This window comes from Chionomys nivalis, chromosome 18, assembly GCF_950005125.1.
Source record: "Chionomys nivalis chromosome 18, mChiNiv1.1, whole genome shotgun sequence".
NCBI classification, from domain to species: Eukaryota; Metazoa; Chordata; class Mammalia; order Rodentia; family Cricetidae; genus Chionomys; species Chionomys nivalis.
Genome location: NC_080103.1, coordinates 60843728 through 60868332, shown reverse-complemented (window position 1 = coordinate 60868332; position 24605 = coordinate 60843728). Strand labels below are relative to the sequence as shown.

The window sequence follows — 24605 nt, the reverse complement described above, 5'->3', positions numbered from 1 at the left end:
ATAACATCAAATGTCTTACAAACATTCATTGATGTTTTCTGTTTGGTTCCAATAACAGTTCTGTTATAGTCATGATGGCTGATAAGACATGTGTACTTTAACGCTGATACAGTGATGGACCTGTAGTGACCGTTTAAGGAATAAAGCTGCAGTTGAGTTTTCCCAAGTATCCCAAACTAATTAATGTTGATTTAGGCATGAAAGGAATATAGTAAAGGCTGCTCCCTGGTTAGTTTGCACCATAAACTAGATACAACCTAGAGACACCTAGAAAGAAAGAACCTCCGTAGAAAAATGGGCATTATCAGACTGACCTCTGGCCATGACTGAGAGAGACTGTCTTGACTGATGATTGATATCGGTCTTTAATTTAAATGTTTAAATTATATTGACCTATGTGTGGAGGCACAAGCCACATCTCCTGTGAGGAGGCCAGAGAATGACTTACAGGTGTCAATCTTGTCTGTCAACCACATGGGGCATGGGCATAGAACTGAGGTTTATGCAATGAGTCATCTCAACAGCCCAGAACTTTTAAAGTTTAAGATCCGTCAGAGGAAGGGGGGGGTCAGTTGGAAAGGATACTTACGGAAATATGGCCATAGGTGCTTTGAGTGCTTATTGGTTTCTTCACTGCAAGACAAATTTGATTAGCTATATTCCATAGAATTTATGAAACACTAAAGGAAAGCCTATTTGATGTAGTAATAGGCAATAGAATAGAATTATAACGTTTTTAATTGGTTGCACTTAATTTCCTCTATTATAAACAGTAATTGGCAATTTCCAAGAGTGTCTTGGGCACTTAGGCAAAACACATGGCACTGAGCATACAAAGGATGAAAAAGAATGGATTCCAGATGACGCATCTGTGCTTTCTCAACACTGACAGTGAACGCTCAGGACAATGAGGACCATGTCCCTCTGCACTTCTGTTCTCGCTTTGGACACCACAACATCGTCAACTACTTTCTCCAGAGTGACTTGGAGGTTCAGCCTCACGTGGCCAACATCTATGGGGACACTCCTTTGCACCTGTGAGTATGACTTAGCATTTATCACGTCTAATTCTCGTCCTCTTATCAGAATATCAGAATATTTTCTTCCCGTCCAGGGCATGCTACAATGGAAACTTTGAAGTTGCAAAGGAAATCATCCAAGTAACAGGAACGGAAAGTCTGACGAAGGAAAACATCTTCAGTGAGACAGCTTTTCACAGGTGAGGAATGTGTCTGTGCACTAGCCCCTGAGCTTGGCTGACGCCATGCAGCACCCAAAGCTGTGTACACAAAGCAGTAACAAATAGTGGCAGATGTTGCTGTTAGTAAGTGAGCATAGACACAGGACAAGAGATCTGGTTTCAGGGATGCAGGAAGAAAAGGTGGGGGCAGACGCTGCCATCAGTACAGCAGATGGGGCTGGAGCCAGATGCTGCATTTCCAACTGGAGCCACAATGACAGGGGCTGATGTTGCCAAGGCAACAGGCCCATCAACATCTGTAAGCATATTGCTCCTCACTTTGTGAAAAGCTGCCAAAAGGGGCTGTACCCATAATCCTCCTCCGACAAGAATCTCATTACTAGGCTTCATCAGCATCAAATATGACACTTTCTCCCTCGGTTTCTTAAACCTTATGTGCAAATGTGCCTACCCAAGATATCCATCTGTCAGCTGCTAAAAGCCTAGACAGGATGGTGTTGGGATACCTAAGATGTAGCTCTTTTCTTGGAACCCTTAAAGGATCTCGCCAGTGTGCTTAGGAAAGCAACCCGCAGTATCAACTGGAATTGGGAAAGATGCACAAAAACTGAAGAAACAAATGAAGCAAGAAGCTGCTGGTAACTCAGAGACACAGCAGCTTCTGAGCCATCCAGGAGGAATATGGGTGCTTCACAACACTTGGAGCTCTGAGGGGCTGTCATTTTACTATAAAAAGCAATGCCTTGATAAACCTTGAATAGAAAGAGAATTTACTTAAACATTATGTATTTCTCGGCTAACCTGCAGCCTCTAAAAACAGTATCCCAGACTCGTTTGTTGTCTGCATATTGTTTGGTTTGTGCTGGCAAATAACAGAAAGGAAAAAATTCATTAATTCTAAAGCAGCATTAACCTTGAGCTTCTATCCCAGGCATCAACCCTTCAAATATAACATGAAATTGAGGATTTGTTTGCTTTTCACAACCAAACTGTTTGCAAAGAAAAGCTACCACTTGGGGAGGAAGTAGTGATTCCACACCGGCTTATTGTGTCCATTATCTCACTGAATTTTCATAAACTCTTTTAGAGTTGAAGGAAAATCCAAGTTTCTATTAATTACTCTTCCTGGGCCAAATAAATCCATGGGGGGGGGGGGGCTAAGAAAGGAAGACTCTAGTTTGTCTCACAGTTTGAGGTGAAATAGTCTAAAGGCATGATGACTGGAGAGAGAGGGGGGAAGCTGTGTGCCTTGCATCCGCAGCCAGGAAGCAGGGGTGAGTGCTGCTACTCAGTTGGCTCTTCCTTTCCCTCTCTGTATTCAGTCAAGGATCCTAGCCCATGGGATAGTGACACCTACAGTCAGGAGAGGTCTCAACTGTATCTCTGTGAAAGTCTGCACAGACACGTGCAAAGGTGTGCTTCACTAACGGCTCGAGAGTTAGTTAATGCAATCAGTTGACAGTATAAATTAACCATGATAGAACGTGTGTGTCCATATATGTATGCATAATATGTATGAACACATACATAGATATATAGGTGTGTTCATATAAACACACACATGTGAATGCATGAATATATCATCTTAACATGCCATATCTTGTAACTAGTTACTTTAAAAGGACTGATAAAGAACTTGGACCACGAACTATGACCTATAGAATGTTGCTGGCCCTATTTATGATGTAAACAGTTGAAACTGATATGATACATTGAAAAAAGATAATGATGATTTATTCACCAAGTCATTCAAGGAAGAACTACTACAAACCTACTCTTGGTCTGGAGTAGGAACAGAACCACCACAGGATCCTTTATCTCCTTGAAGGAGTCCCGTTGTGAGATGTGAAGGAGTCAGAAGCTTGTCCACTACCAGGCCCAATGTCATGCATTCCATCCTACTGAAAAGAAGAAGCCTGAGAGACGGTTAGCCCTGCCTTTGTTTCAAGAGAAGCCATCACACAAGGGAGAAGGATTTAGCTGTCCAATGCAGGGACAGTTTAGTTAAGAATGACTTCCTCAAGGCCATCCAGGAAGAGGAAGGAGTGAGACCCAGGGAATTGCTGAACGGAGTGCCTGTCCCCTTCCTCCAGCCATGGTTAGATGCAATTGTTCCCTGTGCTGGATGAGAAAACTTAGCTACCCAGGGTTCGGGAGGATGGCAACAGTCATCATGTTTTGTGAAGGAAAACTACAGGAAAGAGGATATTTCTAGTTAAAAACAAGACAATTATTGTTAATAGTTGTCACGCTTAATCTTTATTTTCATCTTACTGGCTAGATGCAAAATTACCTCCGGATATGGGCATATTTCTAGAAGCATTTAACTGGGGGAAGGGAAGACCCATCTTAAATGTGAATGGAACCTTCCCAATCTAAATAAAACACACCAAAGACGTGAAGTGAGCTGAGCACCAGCCTGGGACCCTCCCTTTCTGAGAGCAGCTCTAGCTGTTCTGCCGCCAGGCACTCCTGCATCCTTCCCTGCAAAACCGACTGTTCTCTCTAAGTGGGAGCAAAAGGAGCCCTCCTTCCCTGTTACTCCTGCCCCAGCAATAAGACAACTATCATAACACAATGTGTTTACCTCACACAAACTCTTCCTCCATGCACCTCAACTTTCACAGTAATCACTGAAAATCAAAACTCCATCTGAGTAGTTCAGCAGACGTATTGCAAAATTCATCTATAAGAATTTAATTCCTGAGATTCATCTGTTGAAAATTCTCAGCTTAGATTGATACCCCATTTTTTAATTGGATCATTTAACTTGCTGATGTCTAGTTTCTTGAGTTTTTATTTGTTTTGGAAATCATCCCTCTGCCAGATGTGAAGTTGGTGAAAAATCTGTGGGCTGCCACTCTGTCCTAATAACAGTATCCTTTGCCTGATGGAAGTTTTTAAGTTTCATGAGGTCCCATTTACTAATTATTGATCGTAGTAGCTGTACTATTGGTGTTCTCTTCAGGATGTTGTCTCCAGTGCCAATGGATTAAAAGCAGTTACTCCCTGCTTTCTCTTCAGATTCCGTGTATCTGATTTTATGTTGAGGTTTTTGATCCACTTGGACTTGAGTTTTGTGCAGGGTGATAGAGATGGATCGATTTGTATTCTTCTACATGCCAACAATCTGTTAGACCAGCATCATTTGTTGAAGATGGCTTCTTTTTTTTCATTGTCTATTTCTGGCTTTGTTCCAAAAAATCAGGTGTCCATAGATGTGTGGATTTTTGTCTGATCTTCGATTAAATTTTATTGATCAATGTGTCTTTTTATGTCTGTACAATACAGTTTTTATTACTACAGCTCTGTGGTACAACTTGAAGTCAGGGATGATGATACCTCCAGAAATTCTTTTACTGTAGAGGATTGCTTTTAGATATCCTGGGAATTTCTGGGTTTTTTTTTTCATATGAAGTTAAGTATTGTTATTTCAAGATCTGTAAAGAATTTTATTGGAATTTTGATGGGGATTGCATTGAATCTGTAGACTGCTTTTGGTAGGATGGCAATTTTTACTATGTCAATCCTACTGATAGATGATCTAGGAAACCTTTTCATTTTCTGATATCTTCTTCAATTTTCTTCTTCAAAGATTTGAAGTTTTTATCATACATGACTTTTACTTGCTTGGTCAGGGTTCCCCTAAGACACTTTATATTATTTGTGATTATTGTGAAGGGTGTTGTCTCCCTGATTTCTTTTTCAACTCATTTGTCATTAGTGTATAAGGGGGCTACTGTTTTTTTTTTCAGTTGATCTTATATCCAGCCATGTTGCTAAAGGTGTTTATCAGCTATAGGTGCTCCCCAGTAGAATTTTTGGTGATAATTATGTATAATATCTTATCATTTGTTAATAATGACACTTTGACTTCTTTCTTTCCAATTTGTATCCCATTGATCGCCTTTAGTTGTCTTATTACACTAACTAGAACTTCAAGTACTATCTTGGATAGATATGGAGAGAGTAGACAGCCTTGTCTTGTTCCTGACTTTAGTGGAATTGCTTTCAGTTTCTCAGTAAATTGAGGATCTGTCTACCTCGAGACCCCAGGCATGTACCCAAAGAACGGTTCACCCTTTCACTGGCACACTTACTCAACTGTGCTCATAGGAACTGATTCATAATAGCTAGAAACTGAAAACAACTTAGATGCCTCTCATCAAAAGAATGGATAAAGAAAATGTGATATATTTACATAATGGAGTATTATTCTGCTGTTAAAACCATGACATCATGAAATTTGCAGTAAATATATGGTACTAGAAAAAATTATCCTGAGTGAGGTAACCTAGATCCAGAAAGAGAAGCATCGTATGTACTCACTAATGAATGGGTGTTAAGTGTAAAATAAAAGATAATCGTATGATCCAAGGGCCCTTAAAAGCTAAGTAACAGGAAGGCTTAAAGGGGAATCCAAGGATCTCCCTGGGCAGGGGAAATAGAATAGATTTTGTGGGTGAACTGGAAGCAGGTAGGGTTTGAAACATCAGGAATCAAGTGACGGGGAGAAAATATTGAGAGAAATTCCTGGAATCTTGAGGTATTTCAGGGGCAAGGTGGAAACCTAGTGCAATGAAAACTCCATAGAGTCTGCAGAGTACCTCTAGTGAAGACTCCTAGTGATGGGGAACACAGGCCCAGATGGGCCATCTTCTGTAACCAAGCAAGACCTCAAGTGGAGTTATTGGGACACCAACCCAGCCACAAGATCTTCAACCTGCAGTTTGTCCTGCCTGTAGAGCGTTCTGTGACCTGAGCCTAGAGAACCATCATCAAAGAGATCAGAGAGCTGTTGGGAACAGATGCAAAGTCCCACAACTAAACACTAGGTGGCGCTCCAGGAGTCCTGCAGAGGAGGGGTCAGCGGCACCACAAAAAAAGGCCTCACAAGAATTAACTGAGCAGAACTCATGGAGGCTCCAGAGATGAGGGAGCCTGTAGGGGTTTGACCTAAGTCCTCCGCATATGTTATAACCATGTAGCTTAGTGTTTTTGTGGGATTACTAACAGTGGGATCAGGGCTCTGACTCTTTTGTCTGCTTTTCCCCCTACTGGGTTGTCTGATCCAGAAGGCCTGCTCTTTTCTGAGGAGAGATGGAGTGGGGGAAAGTCCGAAGGAGAGGGGAGCTGAGGGTAAGAGACTTCAGTGAGGGGAGGAAGGCAAGAGAGGGGAAACTATGGTTGGGATGTAAGAAATGAGAAAAAAAATTAAAAAATATTAACTCTTTTGGGTCCTTAAATATGTCAGTGTTCTCTCCAGCTAGAAAGAAATGATCATGATTGTGTTCCAAAGTTTATGTTATGACACCATAGTGTGGATTCATTTGAAATCTGAGCAGCAAGAGACAAGTGGAAAGGGAAGAACGGAAACTCAAGCTCAGCGGTCAGAGCACATTCCAAGCTAGTTTGTGGAGGAGCTCCCTAGAACAGTAACATCCTGGAGCACTTGCTCTCTGGTGTCAGAGCCCTTGAGAGATACATAATCATTTTCCTGGGGGTGAATTTCAGATAGTTGCCTCGGTTTGAGAAAAGTTATCTGGACCTGCCTGGAATATGCACTTGGCTGTCTTGCGTGTATTGCCTAGACAGAGTGAAGGTGAACTGACCACATGGGGAACACTTGACCAAAACTCTGGGAATTCCACACGCTGCTTCATTTTTCTCCAGTTGTTAAGCTGTGTCTACAGGAGTTCTGTCACCTCTTTCTTCTCTCTTCCCCTTCTCCTCCATGTCTGTCTCTTTGTTACTTTTCTACACACACCAGTATCTGGATTGGCCTGGATTAGCCAAGTTTATATAATTTGTTATGCTTTTCATATTAGCATATAGCACCCTGGGTGATGTATGCTATGGTTCATTTCACACTTTCGAATCTACAAGATCTGCATACTGACAACTTTGGCCTCCTATGCAGATGCTCTCTTTAGATTGAAGGTGGTCGACTTGTCTCTATTTTCCTGTGTCCAGCCTTCTGCTTGTGTAATCTTTGTCCCAAGTTGCATTTCACATAAAAATGCCAATCTTATTGGATTAGGTTCTAAGGATCCTGCTGTACTTCAACTACATCTTGGGAGACAGTATGTCTAAATAACAGTGCGCACTGAAATCCTGGGAATTGGGGCTTTCTCAGGGACACGACTCAGTACATAAGAACCTTTTGTCTTTCCTATTTTGTACTTCTGCAGTGCTTGTACCTATGGCAAGAACATTGACCTGGTCAAATTTCTTCTTGATCAGAATGCTGTGAACATTAACCACCGAGGAAGAGATGGACACACAGGTAAGACTGTGCCAAGAATATCATGTCTACACAAACCTGTCAGTTATCAAGAACAGTGATGAGCCAAGGGGGAGCAGTATACCGAGAATGGCCAAGTCCCAAGGGCCAAATTACTGTTATCAATTAGAATCATTTAGAATTAATGGTTAATGCCAATAGTAAAAATCAGGTTGAGTTTTTTTTAAATTCCAGTGTTGGTATAAAAATCTACATACATTCTTTGTACCCTGTGTTCCCTGTATCATAGCAGGTTGGTGACATCTCTCTGCTTTTGGTGTGGTGCACAAGAAAAATACTGACTGAGCTCTTGGTTATTTTTTTATTTTGTAAGCCAATAATATTTGTTATTAACCACTACTGTAGAAATAGTAATAAAAAATTAAATCACAATCTGAACAAATATAGTCAATATAGAAGGTTGCCTTAACTACAATTCCTCTATTGCTGAATATATCACTTGTTTTCTCAATAATAAAAATTAACAAAAATAATTTTGCATCACGTATCAAGTATGGCTTTATATTTTTGGAAACGACCCTGTTTGTAGGGATGACTCTTTCGACATTAAAGCACCTTTTTCTTCTTTCTTCTTTCCTTCCTTTTGTTCTTTCCCCCTCACAGGACTACACTCTGCTTGCTACCATGGCCACATTCGCCTGGTTCAGTTCCTACTGGATAATGGCGCAGATATGAATCTAGTTGCTTGTGATCCCAGCAGGTCTAGTGGTGAAAAAGATGAGCAAACGTGTTTGATGTGGGCTTATGAAAAAGGTATGTTTTTAATCATCGCATCTCTACAGTGACACATTGACTGTGTGCATAGATTATGCCAGTGCATCAATAATCCCTTTGCTTACATGACTGAGCCTTCCACTTCCTCTGTAGATTGTGTGCAAAGCTCTGGGGACTTGGATCAAAGAGTCCAACCGACCATTATTAGAGAAAGAAACTCTGGGCTGCAAATGAGCTATTGCATTGACAATGAAAAGAAACAGGTCTACTGAAATTCTAGGCTCCAGAGAAACAGGACTGAGAAAGGTGACCACAGCAGAGTAGTCTTACAGCTGGTTTCTGTGTTCACACACACACACACACACACACACACACACACGTATGCACTCACACATATCTGAAAAATTGGATCCACATCAACATTTCTTCTAGGACACAGAAACCAGAAAAAAATGTTACACACACACACACACACACACATACAGAGAGGGAAGGAACATTTGTCAGCTTAAACCCTACTAAGAACATCAGTGTTACAATAAAGCAAAGGAAAAAATACACAAAACACACAGTTCTCACGTTAAAAAGAATAAGAGAATTTATTCCAGAACCAAATAGAGTTGCCATGACCCAGAAACACAGATTTATTTTATCCCAAATACCATATTCCAATGTGGTAATAGTTTCATCAAGTTTCTTTTTTTTTTTTTTTTTTTTTTTTTTTTTTTTTTTTTTTTTTTTTTTTGTAGACACAGGACAAAATAAAGTTGTAACTGCACCATTTTCCAAATGCATTGATGGGGTCATCAGTCAGGCTGCTTACAGCCGTGTAGGGCACCTCTGGTGTAGGTCTCCGGTGTGATGTGATGCCACACCCGGCCTGTGGAGTGGCTGAAGCCAAGGGGCTGTTCACACTCATCAAAAGGGGTTGCTCCGTAGTTTCAAGGATTTAGGTCATACACAGAGATGGGTAGTAAGTGTCCTAGGGCCTTCCTGAAGCGTGGTTGATATACCCAATTTCTCAATTGGAGAAAACCTATTTCCCCTTTACAACTGTGTATCAATTGCACATACCTTCGTGGTTAGGGATGTAACCCCGTGTCCTCCTCCTCTCAGAGCTGTGAACTTGTCTAGCTTGAACTTGTGCAGGTCTCATGTGAGCTGCCATAATCTCTGAGTGCATATGTGTGTCTGGAATTCCCTGCTTTCTTGTAATCACCCGTCACCTTTGAATCTTGCAATCCTTCTGCTCCCTCTTCTGTATAGATGGTTAGAGTATGAGGGGAGGGGTTTGAGAAAGACATTCCATTTAGGGCTGAGTGCTCAAATCTCTCACTCTCTGCACAATGGCCAGTTGTAGATGCATTTCAATTGTTAATTTCAATCTTCCGCATCAAGAGGCTTCTCTCTTGAGTAGTAAAAGGCTCTGATCTATGTGCATGACCATGTCATTAGAAGTAATGACAGTAGTGGGTTCCCCGTGGGCCCATGACCTATCTAGCATCAAGTTCTTCGGTCACTAAAGCAGTGTCCGGTATGGGCTCCATCTCATGGAATGAGCCATAAACCCAACTAAAAAGTAGCTGGTCACTATCTTAACATGTGTACAATGATTAGACCAATTTATCTTGCAGACAAGTCACTGATGCAGGTCACAGGGTTTGTAGCTTAGGGAATTGCTGATTAGTTTCCTTCTCCAGTAGAGTACCTTAAAGCACCATGAGTACTAGTAGGAAATGTGAAACTTCTAGTTGGGCAAAAGCTTGATGTTTCTATGCTGGATGGCATAAGTAAGTATTATCTGCAGCCATAAGGCCTCACCACTGCGTTATAAAATATAACCAGTAACCTTGGCAATAAGATGTGATATTTGGGGGTTTCCATGAGACCCCTTTGACCAACCACTCGACAAGATGTAACCAGTTCTTGACACTGGAGGTTTTAGTTGGTACCTTAGATGTCTATTTAGGTCATTCCCCCCTATTATTTGGTGACTTAATTTATATTCCTTCCATATATGTAGATATTTTAGAAAGCGTCCACATAGTAGCTTCCCATATGGTTTTTCTCACGGCCTTTAGTTTCAGCTGTCCCCCCTCATATTCCCTTCTTCACCCTTCTCTTCCATCAGATAGGCGAGTCAATAAACCAGTGATGAAACAGGCAACACCATAGATCCCTGCAAAAGTCCCACCCACTCAGAAGGTATATGAAAAATGTACCAGCTCTCAAACCCCAGAAACGGTACTGACCTTCTCTTCCAATCTCTTCTCCAAGAAGTATACCACAGCCTCCTGTTCTGATTTATGGACTGGACTGTTATAGTATATTCTACTACACCTGGTTTCTGTTGGTCAACAATTTGCAGGATCTACCCATCTCTTTACAAACAGTTGTAGCCCATCCATTTATATCACTGCCTAGTGTAGTGTGTCGAGGCACCACAACTCATTTAGATATTCTACCATCCTTGGAAATGTGCTTAGAGCTTTTAAGAATACCATGCCATGGAACTCACTTAGAGTGTGCAGTGTGCGTGCTTTGATGGATATGAATTCTGGTATCATGGCCTTGTGCTTTGCACTAAAAGGCTATAAGTTGTTCTCTCTGTAAGCATCAGATGGGGAATATTTCACAGCCTGAAGCTTGGAGGCCTCTCTGGGTTCCTGTTGCTCAGTGGATCATGTTTGTTCATGAACTGTCACACAGCCTTTCTCAAGGACTGCGAGATTAAGAGGAACCGTGTTCAGCAAGCATTTGTCTTCCAGAAGGCAGCTCTGGAATTGCTGTTGAAGCTATCTCTTCACTGGGCTTGACTTTGTTTGTTTTCAGTTGATCAAGAGTGATAGCCGAAATCTGGCTTTATTTATTGCAGTTTCCATTTGAATCTACTCCTTACAGAACAATAAATCATTGCACAGCTCCTGAGACTTTTTTATGGCAGAAACCCTGAAGTTCAGTGGGCCTGCCCACTCATCTCTCCAGTACCAGTCCTGTCTGTCACCTCTCTCTGTCCAACTAATGTACCAGAAACCAGCATGGATTCCCATAATTACTGTGAATGTTAGCAAACGAAATGTTAGTGTTCAGGAGACAGACGGATGGTTTGCCTATGTTCTGGGAAGAGCAAGTCAGACCAGCAAGATGACACTGTTGCTATTTTCTGGGGCATTGTTTTCATGTGCTCTGTGAAGACTGAATTGGCCTTGTTAGTGCTGTCAGCAGGACAAAGTTTCTGATTGTTCTCCAAAGAGATATGCTTTCTTTTGTCCCTTGGAGAGGGACTCACCAAATTAATTATGACTTTCAAAATTATTCTTCTGCAAGCAATGCAAACTTGAGGAAACAGTGAGATCTATGCAACATTCTTTCTCACAGATCAGAAGGGTTTAGAAACAGATCCATTCTGGTTTGTCAGCTGTTGACAGATGTTTCTGTCCTCCTCATTCCAGCATCAGTTCAGTCCCAAAGAAACACACAGAGGTCTACATTAATTATAAACTGGTTGGCCTATTAGATTGGGCTTCTTACTAACTCTTCTATCTACATTAACCCTTAATTCTTGTCTGTGTCAGCCAAATGGGCTGGTACCTTTTATCAGTGGGGCATTCTCATCTTGCTTCCTCTGCATCTGGGTGAGGACTATAGACTGAGATTTTCTTCTTCCCAGAATTGTCCTGTTCTGGTCACCCCACCTATACTTCCTGATTAGCTACTGGTCAATCAACATTTTATTAAACGAGTACAAGAGATAAATATTTACAGGATACAAGACCATTGTCCCACAGCACTCCCCCGGCTTCTTTTAAAAAACAAGAACTCTGAATATAATTTCCTTTGTTTAGCTTTTTTCCTGCCCATTATTCATAACAATGTATAAGTAACACACTAAGCAAAGAAAAATATCCATAATCCATTTTTGGGGGGAATGTGGGTGTAGGTTTTCCAGGCTACTTCCTGCTGATTGGGGGCACTGATAATATTTTGAGAACCTACAGAAAATTTGGGATTATGGTCAAGTTCTGACTGGAATATTCTGTGAGGCTCAATCATCTCAGTCAGCAGTCTTGAAGCCATTCTAGATTCAGAACTCAGAGAAAACTCCAACAGAGGTCCTCTGAAATGTTTGTTTCCTGTAGAAACAAAAACAAAACCTCTTCTCCAAAGTAACATATATTTTGACTTAAATTTTGAAGTCAAAATATTTTCAAAATTAAGCCAGCAGCATTTATAATCAAATGTCCTTTAGCAGCTATTGCTCCTTCCTCAGCAGTCAAACAATTCAAAGACAATACAATAACATACAGTATCCAGAGTGTCTGTGTATTTTCCATCTCTGAAGCTAACCTGGGACAGATGGGAATATTAGTTTTTCTCCTGAACCCAGGTAACTTGGTTTGGGTTCCAGTTCCTAGAACTGTAATTCCAATCCCAGCCCTGGCCTTAACTGGTAGCTAAAAAGCCTCAGACAAACAGCTTTTTTATAAATTCATGCCACAAAAAGTGAGGCGCCAGATAATGAAGAAAGTTACAAAATAATCCCACAGTAGTTCATAATTATGTATATTAAAGGTTTATTTATTTAGGGGTAGACTCACAGATCACAGTCCTAGATCTCTGCACAAATGGGGAACAGGAACTGAATCCAGCAGCCAGAAGCAAGACAGAGAGTAAGCACATGCTTTACCTCAGGAATTATAGTATAAGAGACCATGCCCAAGTGGGCTGGTATTTTAAAGGCTAGTGACTGAAGGGGCTCCCACAGCACCAGTCTTTATTTATTAAACTACATTGGAAATGCCACTATATTTCCCCTTTTTACCAAAAAAAAAGAAAGAAATAGGAAGGCTATAGCTAAATAAGAAAACTAAATAAGTACAATGACTATATACAATATATACAGACAATAAATATGTCAACAATTTCTAGTCCATCTACATTTGACAAATTCAGAGAAAAATGGTGTGGGAAGTCCTGCTGTATGTGTTGCTTTTATTGGTTAATGAATAAAGAAGAACAGTATTTCACCTTTCTCAATACCACTCATGATATAATGACGCTAAGCTATTTTACTTGATGCAAAGTAAATTTTAGTGAGCTGTCACTGCAATATTTTGATACAGTAACTCCAGGGGTGTTTTAAGGTTTTAGAAAAGTCATTTGTTCTTTTGGAATATGTTCTGAAGAGTTGATTCACCCTGGTTTTGTGGGACCATATAGGATGGATATTGTCTATAGAGATGAAACTTTTATCCCATGGAGACCAAGATCAAATCCCTAGTGAGCTCAGTTCTGCACCGAAATCTACGGTTGAGAATTAACCATGTTTTTCTAGTCTGAACTAAGCTCCAATTTTACAGTATTTAGAGTGCTCCTCCTTCCCAGGACTCCCTCCTCCTCTTTCTACAATTCTGTCTGAAAGTGAAGTGATAGGAGTCCCTCCTGGATTTGCTCTGCCCTTTCCCTGGGGTACAAAGGACTTATATGAATCAATTTAAATTGTCCAGAAGAAATAGCCAGCAGCCTGCTTATGTTCAAATCCTCTGCCCTAAGCACCAGTATGGAAAAGCCATTGAAAAGATCTGCACATAATCCTACATCCATTGCATTAAAGATGAAACTGCCAAACGAAAAGATCTCAGCCAATTAGAATTGAACCCATAGTTCAATGACTTGTCTGGCAGTTAAATTTGAAAAGGCTGCCTTTGACAAAGAAAAGTACTCTTTTATGTCAGGCTGTTTGGGTCAGAAAATAACCCAAAGTAGAAACAGAACTAAAACCTTCTGATTGCTTTGGAGCTGACACCAGTTAAAGTAATTTACAGAGGCACCTTCCCCAATATTTAATTACCCACAATGCAATACTTATATACGGCAGAGGTGCCATAATTCACAGTGACAAGAAGCAGGGGTTGGAGAATTAGTAGTAAGTGAGCAAAACAATAAAAATAGAGGTTCCTGTCCTGAGATACATGCTTTGCTTATTCCTTCTGACAGGTGGGGTATGGTGTGAATTATTTATAGTAAATGTGGTATCGTGTACTCTCTAACGGTAATGAAATCTCATAGTCATGAGTTCCTACAGATTCTAGCCCATAAAATGTAGCTGAGGGATGGAGGTTAGGGAAGAACAGAAGCGAGAAATGCTGGATGCATGAGTCACTCTGCAAAGTTTCTCCAATGCATAGTGAAGTCTTCAGGTCTTGTCTGACATCCCAGCCTCATCAATGCCCCCTTTTAATGTGTTGTTTTGTTACCCATATACTCTATCTCTGCTTTCCGTTCACCCTAAAACAATTCATCTCTAACACATTTCCAGCTTCCGCATAACAAATTTTGGGAGCTGTTAGTCTGCGTCTTCCAAAACAAGTTAAATTCAGTGGCCGACTCCTAACAGAAGTTCAGGGCAAACTTGTTGAAAAAGCCATTAGACATAGCAATCTGTTCCGTGCACCATCACTGGGGTCTCGTGAGAGATGTTTTCAGGAATCCTATCACTATTCTATTGCCTTTGTAGCTGTTTCTACCAGTAGGAAACCTGGCTTAACTGCAGAATTCCTGTCAGCGTTAGTTTTAATTTTCAACTTGACACAGTCTGGAGTCTTCTGAGAGGAAAGTCTCCGGAGGAATTGCCTATATTAGATAGACCTGTGGGCATGCCAGAGGGCAGCCCTCAGTGATGGATTGTGGCCTAGAAGTGCAAGCCAAGCAAACTTCTCCTCCACACATTGCTTTTCGATAGAGTGTTTCATCAGAGCGGCAGAAAGAACACTAGAATAGAAATGGGCTCCAGGCATGGAATGTGGCTGCAACAGACCATGCTGTTTTGTGGAAGGACTATGGGAGTGTCCGCGACTCAGGAAAGACATTGAATGTTCAAAGCTCAATGAGCTTCTGCCATGAGGGCTTGAAAGCTAAGAATGTAGAGAAAGCAAACAACAGAAGCCTTGCTTGTGCGGTTTCATAGCACAGTCAGAGCAGAAGTCAGGATGTAGCAGGCGTCTGTTGTGGGAACTCAATCAGTTTAGCCAATGACATTTGATTAACTTGCCACAGGTGTGGTTTTCTCTAAGTAGTGACCATAAACCAGGGAAGGAGCACATGCCTGTTCTTTTGGTGTGATCAAAGCTGGAGCAAGCAGAGGAGAGGCAGCTTGCAGTTGGTGCTCTTGACCTAGGCATTATGGCAAGAGAAGGCAGCTGGATCAGCGGCAGCGTCTGCTTTGTTTTGTATCTGTGTGTTCATCTTTTCATTGCGCCCCTTAATAAACTCACTAATAGGCTTTTGTGCGTTCTCGTTTCACACTTTGCTGCCTTGCTCACTGCCTTGATTCCAGGTTCATGCTTAGCTGACTTCCCTATACAGCCCAGGATTATTGCGCTAAAAATGGTGCCACACACAGTGAATTAAGTCCTTCTGCACCAGCTGACAATCAAGACAATCCCCCACAGATGTGCCCATAGACCAATCTGAGCTAGGCGATTCTTCAAGGATAACTCTATATCGTGGCAAGCTGACAAAGCTAGGACAGTCCTCATATTCAAGTAAACAAACAGTTGGACTGGCCATTCTTACTCTGGCCAGAATCCTTTTCTCTCTTCGCTTAATAAACTCAACTCAACGTTCAAGTTCAGCTTGTAACTGATCCCATAGCCTTCCCTAGCCTCCTCCCCAGGCTGCAGCAGGACATTGCAGAGAGACCCACTTACAGCATCTTCTGCTTTTCTTCCTCATGTTTGGCTAAATAAAATAAAAATAATGTGTATAGTGTAAACAAGAGAGGTATTTTCCTTTGCTGATAACTAGCATTACTATAAAAGGAAGATCTGCATTTCAGCAGTGTAGCTCTCATCCCTATACTGTGTTTCCTCCCAGAGATGCATTGGCAGCTAGTCTGCAATGGTGCTGAGCCAGGAACTGAGGTGGAGCAGTGTGCAATATAGACAGCATCTTCATGCGCCGAGGAAGGCCATGGTTCTATCATGAAGAGACTGTCCACACCCCCTCATCTGCCATGTGATGGCAAGGGCAAGGGAAGGATTTCTTCCCAGTGCCCCTACCACCTAAAATGGGTGAGGAAGTTCCCTCCTCCCCCTTACCAACTACAACACTTGGGAAATTAGGCCCTGTACCTCCCCTGGGCATCACAGTAGAACTGGCCCTATTGATGGGCTGAGGGTGTACCAACCCCAAGATTGTGAGTGTGGAGGATCTGGCCACAGGTAGTTCTTAAAATAATACTCAGACATGAAATGGAAACAGCATTCATTCGACTCCTAGTTGAGTAAGCAAGGATAGTGAGATGCTATAATAATGCTCTAATATAAGGATGGTGAGATGCTATAATAATCTCTAATATAAGGATGGTGAGATGCTATAATAATGCTCTAATATAAGGATGGTGAGATGCTATAATAATGCTCTAATATAAGGATGGTGAGATGCTGTAATAATGCTCTAATATAAGAATGGTGAGATGCTGTAATAATGCTATAATATAAGGATGGTGAGATGCTGTAATAATGCTATAATATAAGGATGGTGAGATGCTGTAATAATGCTATAATATAAGGATGGTGAGATGCTATAATAATATCTAATATAAGGATGGTGAGATGCTGTAATAATGCTATAATATAAGGATGGTGAGATGCTGTAATAATGCTATAATATAAGAATGGTGAGATGCTGTAATAATGCTATAATATAAGGATGGTGAAATGCTATAATAATGCTCTAATACAAGGATGGTGAGATGCTATAATAATCTCTAATATAAGGATGGTGAGATGCTGTAATAATGCTATAATATAAGGATGGTGAGATGCTGTAATAATGCTATAATATAAGGATGGTGAGATGCTGTAATAATGCTATAATATAAGGAGAGATGCTATGAGAAGAAAAAAATTTCTTCCTCAAGAGCCACGAAGTCTCAGCTGTGTCCATGGCCATGATGTATTACCGAGCTGTTGCCCTAACATCTCTGGAGATGGATTAGAACCTTGCACACCTAGAAAGTAAAATAACTATTCCATAGGGTGAAAGTTAAGAAGATTGCCGTCCCCCTGACCCAGCACTAAAGCTCCAAAAGTGTCGCCTGTTGTTGTAATGGAGCTGCCAACACAGCCCTACCCTCTGTTTAAGACATTTGAGCATAGACGTGAAAGTCTTAGCTATAGGAAAATGTTTTATTTGATTAGTGGAAGATTGGTTATGTCTGAACATGTCTTAGTGTGACTTTAGTGTCTGTCTTCCACTGCATGGGTTCAGGTTGATGAGTGGATTGGCGATGTTCACAAGGGGATGTTTCTCCTTCACTCCTTTTGACCAAGGTTGCAGAGAACACCCTGGCATTCATGGTTCCTTCCTTGACTTGCTCCCGGTTTGTCAGAGCTCCCCCAGCAAAAGAACATTTGCTACTCTCATGCCTCCAAGGCTGCCAGCAGGAGGAAGGTGAGGCAGGGACGTTCTGCAGAGCAGAGGGGCCTCTTGGCACCTTCCCAGCAGCCTCTGGCTTATCACTAGCCAGAACTCAGCTGCTCATTAGGCTCTTGATGGAAAGTATTACAAAGAAAATGCCAGCAAATTGTGCCACCATGCTGGCAGGAAATTGAAACTGCTCAGAGCAAATGGAGCCCAGAGAGCTTTTACAATGAGAGGGACATGAAGGGTGGGATCTGCTGCTCTCACAGGCAGTTAGGGTTCAGGATGCTGCATCCTCCTCCACGGGGGAAGCACCTAGGTCCTCTGCCCATTATCAGAGTCAGTTCACAGAGGTGCCTGAGGGATGGGGAAGGGTGTGTGTGAGCTAGGTTCTGTTGCACCTGCATACATGCTAGGGTGGTGGTGGGGGAGTATCTCCTAGGAGAAACAAAAATAATAAAAAAAAAATTCTGATTTGGTTTTGTTGTTTTATTTGTAATCCATAATGATAAAGTTATTAAAAGAAAGATTTTCAAATTCATACAGGATCACAGGGTCAAGGACAAATCTCAGACCCTATGAATGTAGTGAGAGAGAGTTGACATGATGATTTAATTTCAAATATATTTCAAATATATTGTCTTGGTTACTGTTTGATTGCTGTGAAAAGACACTATGACCAAAGCACCGATCTATAAGTATATTGTCATTGCTTATATCTACATATATATATATATATTGTTTGGTTTCACCCAAGGTCTATTGGATATTTAGTATATCTGGCTTTTGATTACCCAGTCAGTGTTGGGTTTGGGCATAAGTGCCTGCTCATGAAGTGGGCCTTATGTCAAATAAGTCATTGGTTTGCTATTCATACAAGTTCTGTGTCAGAATTACTCTAGCATATTTTAAAGGCAAGGTAGATCGTAGGTCAAAGACTTTGTGCATGGATTGGCATCCATGTTTCTTTTCAGTAGATGGCATAGTACCTTCCCACACCAAAGAGACTGTAGTGTAATGATAAGGACTCAATGTAGGCACCAACTCGGCTTCTCCATGTTCAGTGAGTTGTGTAAGTGTTGCCCTCAGCAATGGGACTCTGCTGTCGGTTTGGTGAGCACAACTTTTCATCTTAGTAATTGCTCATGTTGTTTGAGGATTTCCAGGGGACTCTTTTGGCCAACAACTTAATTGAATATAACTTAGTCCCACCGCTGATAGCCTTCCTTGGCTACAAGAGATGACCAGTTCAGACTTTGTATCCCCCATTACTGGGCCTCACTTGGATCACCTTCATAGATTCCAGAAGGTTCCATTGCTATAGGCTTACACACCACCCTTAAAATGCCCTCAATCCCAGTCATCATTCCCCACAATCACTTCCTTCACTATATCTCTTCCTATATGATTCACCCCTCGTGCCCTCACCTGCCACAAGTCTGCCCATAAAATCTATTCTATTTCCCCCTTCTGAGGAAATCCCTGTTTACTCCCTTGACCCACTATTTGCCTAACATCTATAGATGCACAAAATGTAGCTTGGGTATCATTTATTTCATGGTTAATATCCACTTATAAGTGAATACATACCATAATTATCTTTGTGGATCTCAGTTACCTCACTCAAGATGATTGTCTCTAGTTCCATCCATTTGCTTGTAAATTTTATGATGTCTTTTTTCATCTGAGTAATACTCCAATGTGCAAATGTACCATGTTTTCTTTATTCATTCTTTGGTTAAGGGACATATAGATTGCTTCTGGTTTCTGGCTATGATGAATAGAGCCACAATGAACATCAAGCAACTGTCCTTGTGGAAGGCTTGAAGGATTTTTGGGTCTATGGCCAATAGTGACATATCTGGGTCTTAAGGAAGATTGAGTCCTGTCATTCTGAAGAACCACTTCACTGATTTCCATAGTGGCTGTACAAGTTTGCACTTACTCCAGCAATGAATTATTCCACATGCTCAGTGGCATGATCTTTCATTTATTTTATTGATCTTAGCCATTCTGACAAGTGAAAGATGGAATTTCAAAGTAGTTTTGATTTAAATTTCCCTGATGGCTAAGGATGTTGAACATCTCTTTAAGTGTCTCTCAGCCATTTGAGCTTCCTCTATTGAGAAGTATCTGTTTAGAACTGTATCCTATTTTTAATTATTTTTATATCTATAATCTATTGATTTCAGCCTTTTGATTATTTCTTGATGTCTACTCCTCTCAAGTGTTGTACCTGAGCTTTCATATGTATTGTTAAGTTGCTAGTATGAGATGTCTAATTCTAAATTTCTTAGTCTGTGAAATTTTCTCTTAGCACTGCTTTCACTGTGTGCCATAAGTTTGGGCATGTGGTGTATTCATCTTCCTTGAATTCTAGAAAGACTTTATATCTCTTTATTTCTATCTTAACCCATTTTTCATTCAATATGGGTTTGTTTGGTTTCCTGAGTTTGTAGACTTTCTCTTGTTTCTGTTGTTGTTGTTGATATTAAGTTTAATCCATGGTAGTTTAATGAGATAGAGGAAGTTATTTCAGCTTTATTGTATCTATTGAGACTTGCTTTTTGACTGAGTATATAGTCAGTCTTGGAAAAAGTTCTATGAAGTTCCAAGTTAAAGGTATATACTTTTTTATTTGGGTGAAATGTTCTTTAAATATCTGTTAGGTCCTTTTGGTTTATAATGTCTATTAATTTCAGTATTTCTCTGTTTAGTTTTTGTCTGAATGATCTGTCCATTGATGCAAGTGGAATTGAAGTCTCCCATTAGCGGTGTATGTGGGTCAATATGTGATTTAAACTGCAGTAGTGTTTATTTTTCAAACTTGAGTGCCCTTGTGTTTGAGGCGTAGATGTTAAGAGTTGAAATGTTGACCCAGCCATTTCCCCCTGCTTCTACAACAGCAACCATGGGAGCCATATACCCCACCTACACCTGGAGGAAGAGGTGAGGGTCTGAGCTCCTGACTGTACAGTCCTGCTCTCTAGGTCCTAGCCCTCGGGGGCACATGCAAGACCCCATCCCCCATTGACCACAGCCCCATCTCCCATCACATCATCACTGGAGCCACATGTCCCAGCTGTACCTGGAACACATCAGAAAAATCATTCACCATGATCAAGTAGGCTTCATCCCAGAGATGGAGGAATGGTTCTATGTAATCTCCTAACGTAATTCCCAATATAAATAAATGAGAGAAAAAAGCCACATGATCATCTAATTAGATGCTGAAAAGGCCTTTAACAAAATCCAATACCCCATATCTTGGAGAGATCAGGGATATAAGCAACATACCTAAACACAATAAAGGCGATACACCACAAGCCAACAGATCCATATCTATCCCCATACACAAAACTCAACTACAAACGTGTCAAAGACTTCAACATAAATCCAATTACACTGAACCTGATAGAAGAGAAAGTGGGAAGTAGCCTTGAACACATAGACACAGGAGACTACTTCCTAAATATAATACCAGTAGCACAGACACTGAGAGCAATATTAAATAAATGGGACCTCCTGAAACTGAGAAGTTTCTGTAAGACAAAGGACATAGTAAATAAGATAAAATGGCAGCCTACAGAATGGCAAAAGATCTTCACCAACCCCATATCTGACAGAAGGCTGATCTCCAAAAAAGAACTGAAGAAACTAGACATCAATTAACCAAATAATCCAATTAAAAAATGGGGTACATTTCTAAACAGAAAATTCTCAACAGAAGAAACTCAAATGGCTGAAATACATTTAAGGAATTCTCAGCATCCTTAGCCATCAGGGAAATGCAAATCAAAATGACTTTGAGATACCTTCTTATACCTATCAGAATGGCTAAAATTAAAAACACTGATGGCAACTTATGCTGGAGAGTATGTGGAGTAAGGGAAACACTCCTCCATTGCTGGTATTAGTGCAAATTTGTACAACCACTTTAGAAATCAGTATGGCGGTTTCTCAGAAAATTGAGAATCAATCCACCTTAAGACCTAGCAATACCACTCTTGGGCATATACCCAAAGGATGCACAATCATACCTCATGGACATTTGCTGAACTATATTCATAGCAGCATTATTTGTAATAGCCAGAACCTGGATACAATTTATATGTCCCTCAACATAAGAACGGATAAAGAAATTGTGGTATATTTACACAATAGAGTATTACTCAGTGGCTAAAACAAAACAAAACAGATGGCAGTAGCACACACCTTTAATCCCAGCCTGCCTCCTTTAGTCGTGAACAGGGCATGGTCTACCCCTTCCCGTCGGGCTCTCGCTAGAAATGTGCCTCTTGGCTAACATCATTCGGACTCTGAAGTTTCTCTGATCCCTGTCGCATGTGTCCAAGCAAACAAGTAATAATAACTAGGACTGGCCCTCATCGTTTCAACACAGCTTGTATCTGTGGTTTAGGAAAATGGAAAACTCCCAACTCACAAACAGAAATCTAAAGATGATAAAAAAAAAGGATACCCTAGTTGCTAACATCTAGAGAGCTAATATATAGATTTGCTTAGAAACTTTATTATTTGTATACATTATTGTTTGTCTTCTTTAAGGAGTCTGTATCTAGAATGTTCATTTCAGGAAAATGCCTCAGTGTTAGTAAGTGTGTTGACTTCTCCATCCTGTGTTCTTGGACAGACCTTACTATTCACTGGGCTCTTTTAACAGGAAAACATGATAAGTGAGCTCTACTGTGGGCTCCCTACATGTAAACTCGTGTGGCAAAGCCAATCCTAACTGTCAGACATTTGTGATAGGAAAATATTTATTCATTATGGATTCTAAAGTTGGCCATTTGTACAGTGGGTTTGATTGCATTTCACAAGGCTCTAGTGAAGATCTTTAAGGTCAACTGTCTTCCTCTTTTACAAATTAGCTTCAGTGAAAGCATACAGTAGTGTCAAGGTTCAATTCTATTGAAAATCAATGATATTCTCTGAAAAGCATTTAACAGTTTTTTATCTTCTGCAAGAATAAGTGTTGGCACGTTTAATAAGTCCAGAATGCTAGTGGTGGTGCCTTATATCCAAAATGTGTCTCTCAACCGTGTGACATTCCAGGATTGGTGACAAGGGTGATAGAGAAGCTTCCCAACCCCTCACACCTTAGAGCCCTGAGCATGAAGCTGGCAGCTGAGAGAGTAACCGTTCCTGTGATTTAAGGTAGAGGCTTGGTAAGGTAACGGCATTACCTCTGTGCTCCCTGTGACTATCGTCACAAAGCCACAGTTGGGTGGAAGATGGATAGGAAGATCCCAGTGTAAGCAGCCATTCCCAATGACAGACTCACTGTAGAAGAGGAATACAGGCGTCTATGGGCAGCTTGCTGTCTCCACCACAGAAATCCATGCCATCATCTTAGTGCTGGGTTACTGGCATTGCCAACCAAGTACCATGCCCAGTCTCAGCATGTGCCATTTTCTCTCAGTTAGCTTATGTGTGTTTCAGACATTTAATCATGTTCTAACCACATATTCTTACACCATTTCATATATGGTTAAGTTTTCATCTATCTCACAATTCCTGTAGCTATTTGTTCAACTACCTTGAAGTCCTCTTACAAATAGGAGCAGAGTCCTGTGTGCATTGTATTGCCTCTGCCCACTGTAAATTATCAGGTGACAATCAGTACATTATTTTAAATGAATAAAGTATTAAATCCATGTTGTATCATATTACTTCCTGAGGAGTAACCTATGTTACAAATATTCTCCAGTTTTGTTTTGTTTTGTTTGGGGGGGTGTTTTTGCTGAGTAAGGCAAAGATAAAATTAACGTTCATTCTTTTTCTTTCCATGAAGGACATGATGCCATTGTCACACTCCTGAAGCACTACAAAAGACCTCAGGATGAGCTGCCGTGTAATGAATATTCTCAACCTGGGGGAGGTACTCCTCTTTCCTCTTGTGTTTTCATTGCTGTGCAATATTGCACGCAATGTTAAGTGTGTGTTACTGTCCATGAGAGTTGAGGAAGGAGGATGTAGCCAAGCCATGAGACTCATCTCTGGCAAGTTTGTATTTGGGTGAGGATACACAAAGAATAGTCACCATCATCAACCTGTAGTTCTTCAAGCTTAGCCTTTCTTGGACTGAATGAACACAGAGCTTGTACAAGACTAGAAATCCCAGGAAAGCAGAGAACAGTCATTTTCGATAACTTAATAAGACAAGGAAAGATACAAAGTACATCTGCTGGGGTCTTCTAAAACATAGTTAGAATCTTCTTGTGCAGATCTAGACAAGCATGCTCAGTACACCTTCCTACCCTAAAGGAGATTTGAGCCTTGAGCTATTTCCTTTGTCTTCATTGACTGCTTCGTTTTTATCATGCTGAATGTTAAGGAGAAAGAAAGGATCTCTGCCTTCACCTCTGCTGTATAATTTGATTCTAGATGGCTCCTATGTGTCTGTTCCATCCCCCTTGGGAAAGATTAAAAGCATGACAAAAGGTACTTATAAATGGGAGGGTTGCTGTTTTGTTGCTGGGAGGGATTATTGCCTAACTATGACAACCACGTGTTGGGTTTGGTTGTGAGCCATGACTACTTCACCAGTCTAAGCAATACCGCCTGTAGTCCATTCTTCTCATAATTAGACTTGACTTTACACTCTTCAGTCCAGTTACAAAAACAGCAGGACATTCATGAGTATTAAAGAAAGCTCAGACAAACAGTATAATTTACATGTTTACATTTTTAACAAAATATTAATTACAAATACTAATATTATTAGAAGAATTTAAAATAAATTTGTTTTAGAAAAGATTCAAATTAATAAATTATTATTTTTTCAAATCTCTAAAATAATAGACATTCAGATACTTCTTTAAATGCATGCAGAATGTTGAAATTAACATCACTAAACCAGGAAGGTATAAAACACAATTTCATGACATTTTAATATTTAACCATTTGGAATTTGTAGTTTTAAAAGTCCTTTTTGGTGTG

General features: G+C 40.6%; 1 protein-coding gene across 1 annotated transcript in view; it reads left to right on the top strand.

The window, feature by feature from the left end:
- Tnni3k (TNNI3 interacting kinase) overlaps nucleotides 1–24605 on the top strand; it is a 216177-nt gene that overhangs the window by 63764 nt on the left and 127808 nt on the right. The window contains exons 8-13 of the mRNA XM_057793011.1: nucleotides 893–1037; nucleotides 1115–1219; nucleotides 7393–7487; nucleotides 8109–8258; nucleotides 23458–23544; nucleotides 24051–24107. Of these exons, the coding sequence (XP_057648994.1) occupies nucleotides 893–1037; nucleotides 1115–1219; nucleotides 7393–7487; nucleotides 8109–8258; nucleotides 23458–23544; nucleotides 24051–24107 (639 nt within the window). The remainder of the gene's footprint in view (nucleotides 1–892; nucleotides 1038–1114; nucleotides 1220–7392; nucleotides 7488–8108; nucleotides 8259–23457; nucleotides 23545–24050; nucleotides 24108–24605) is intronic.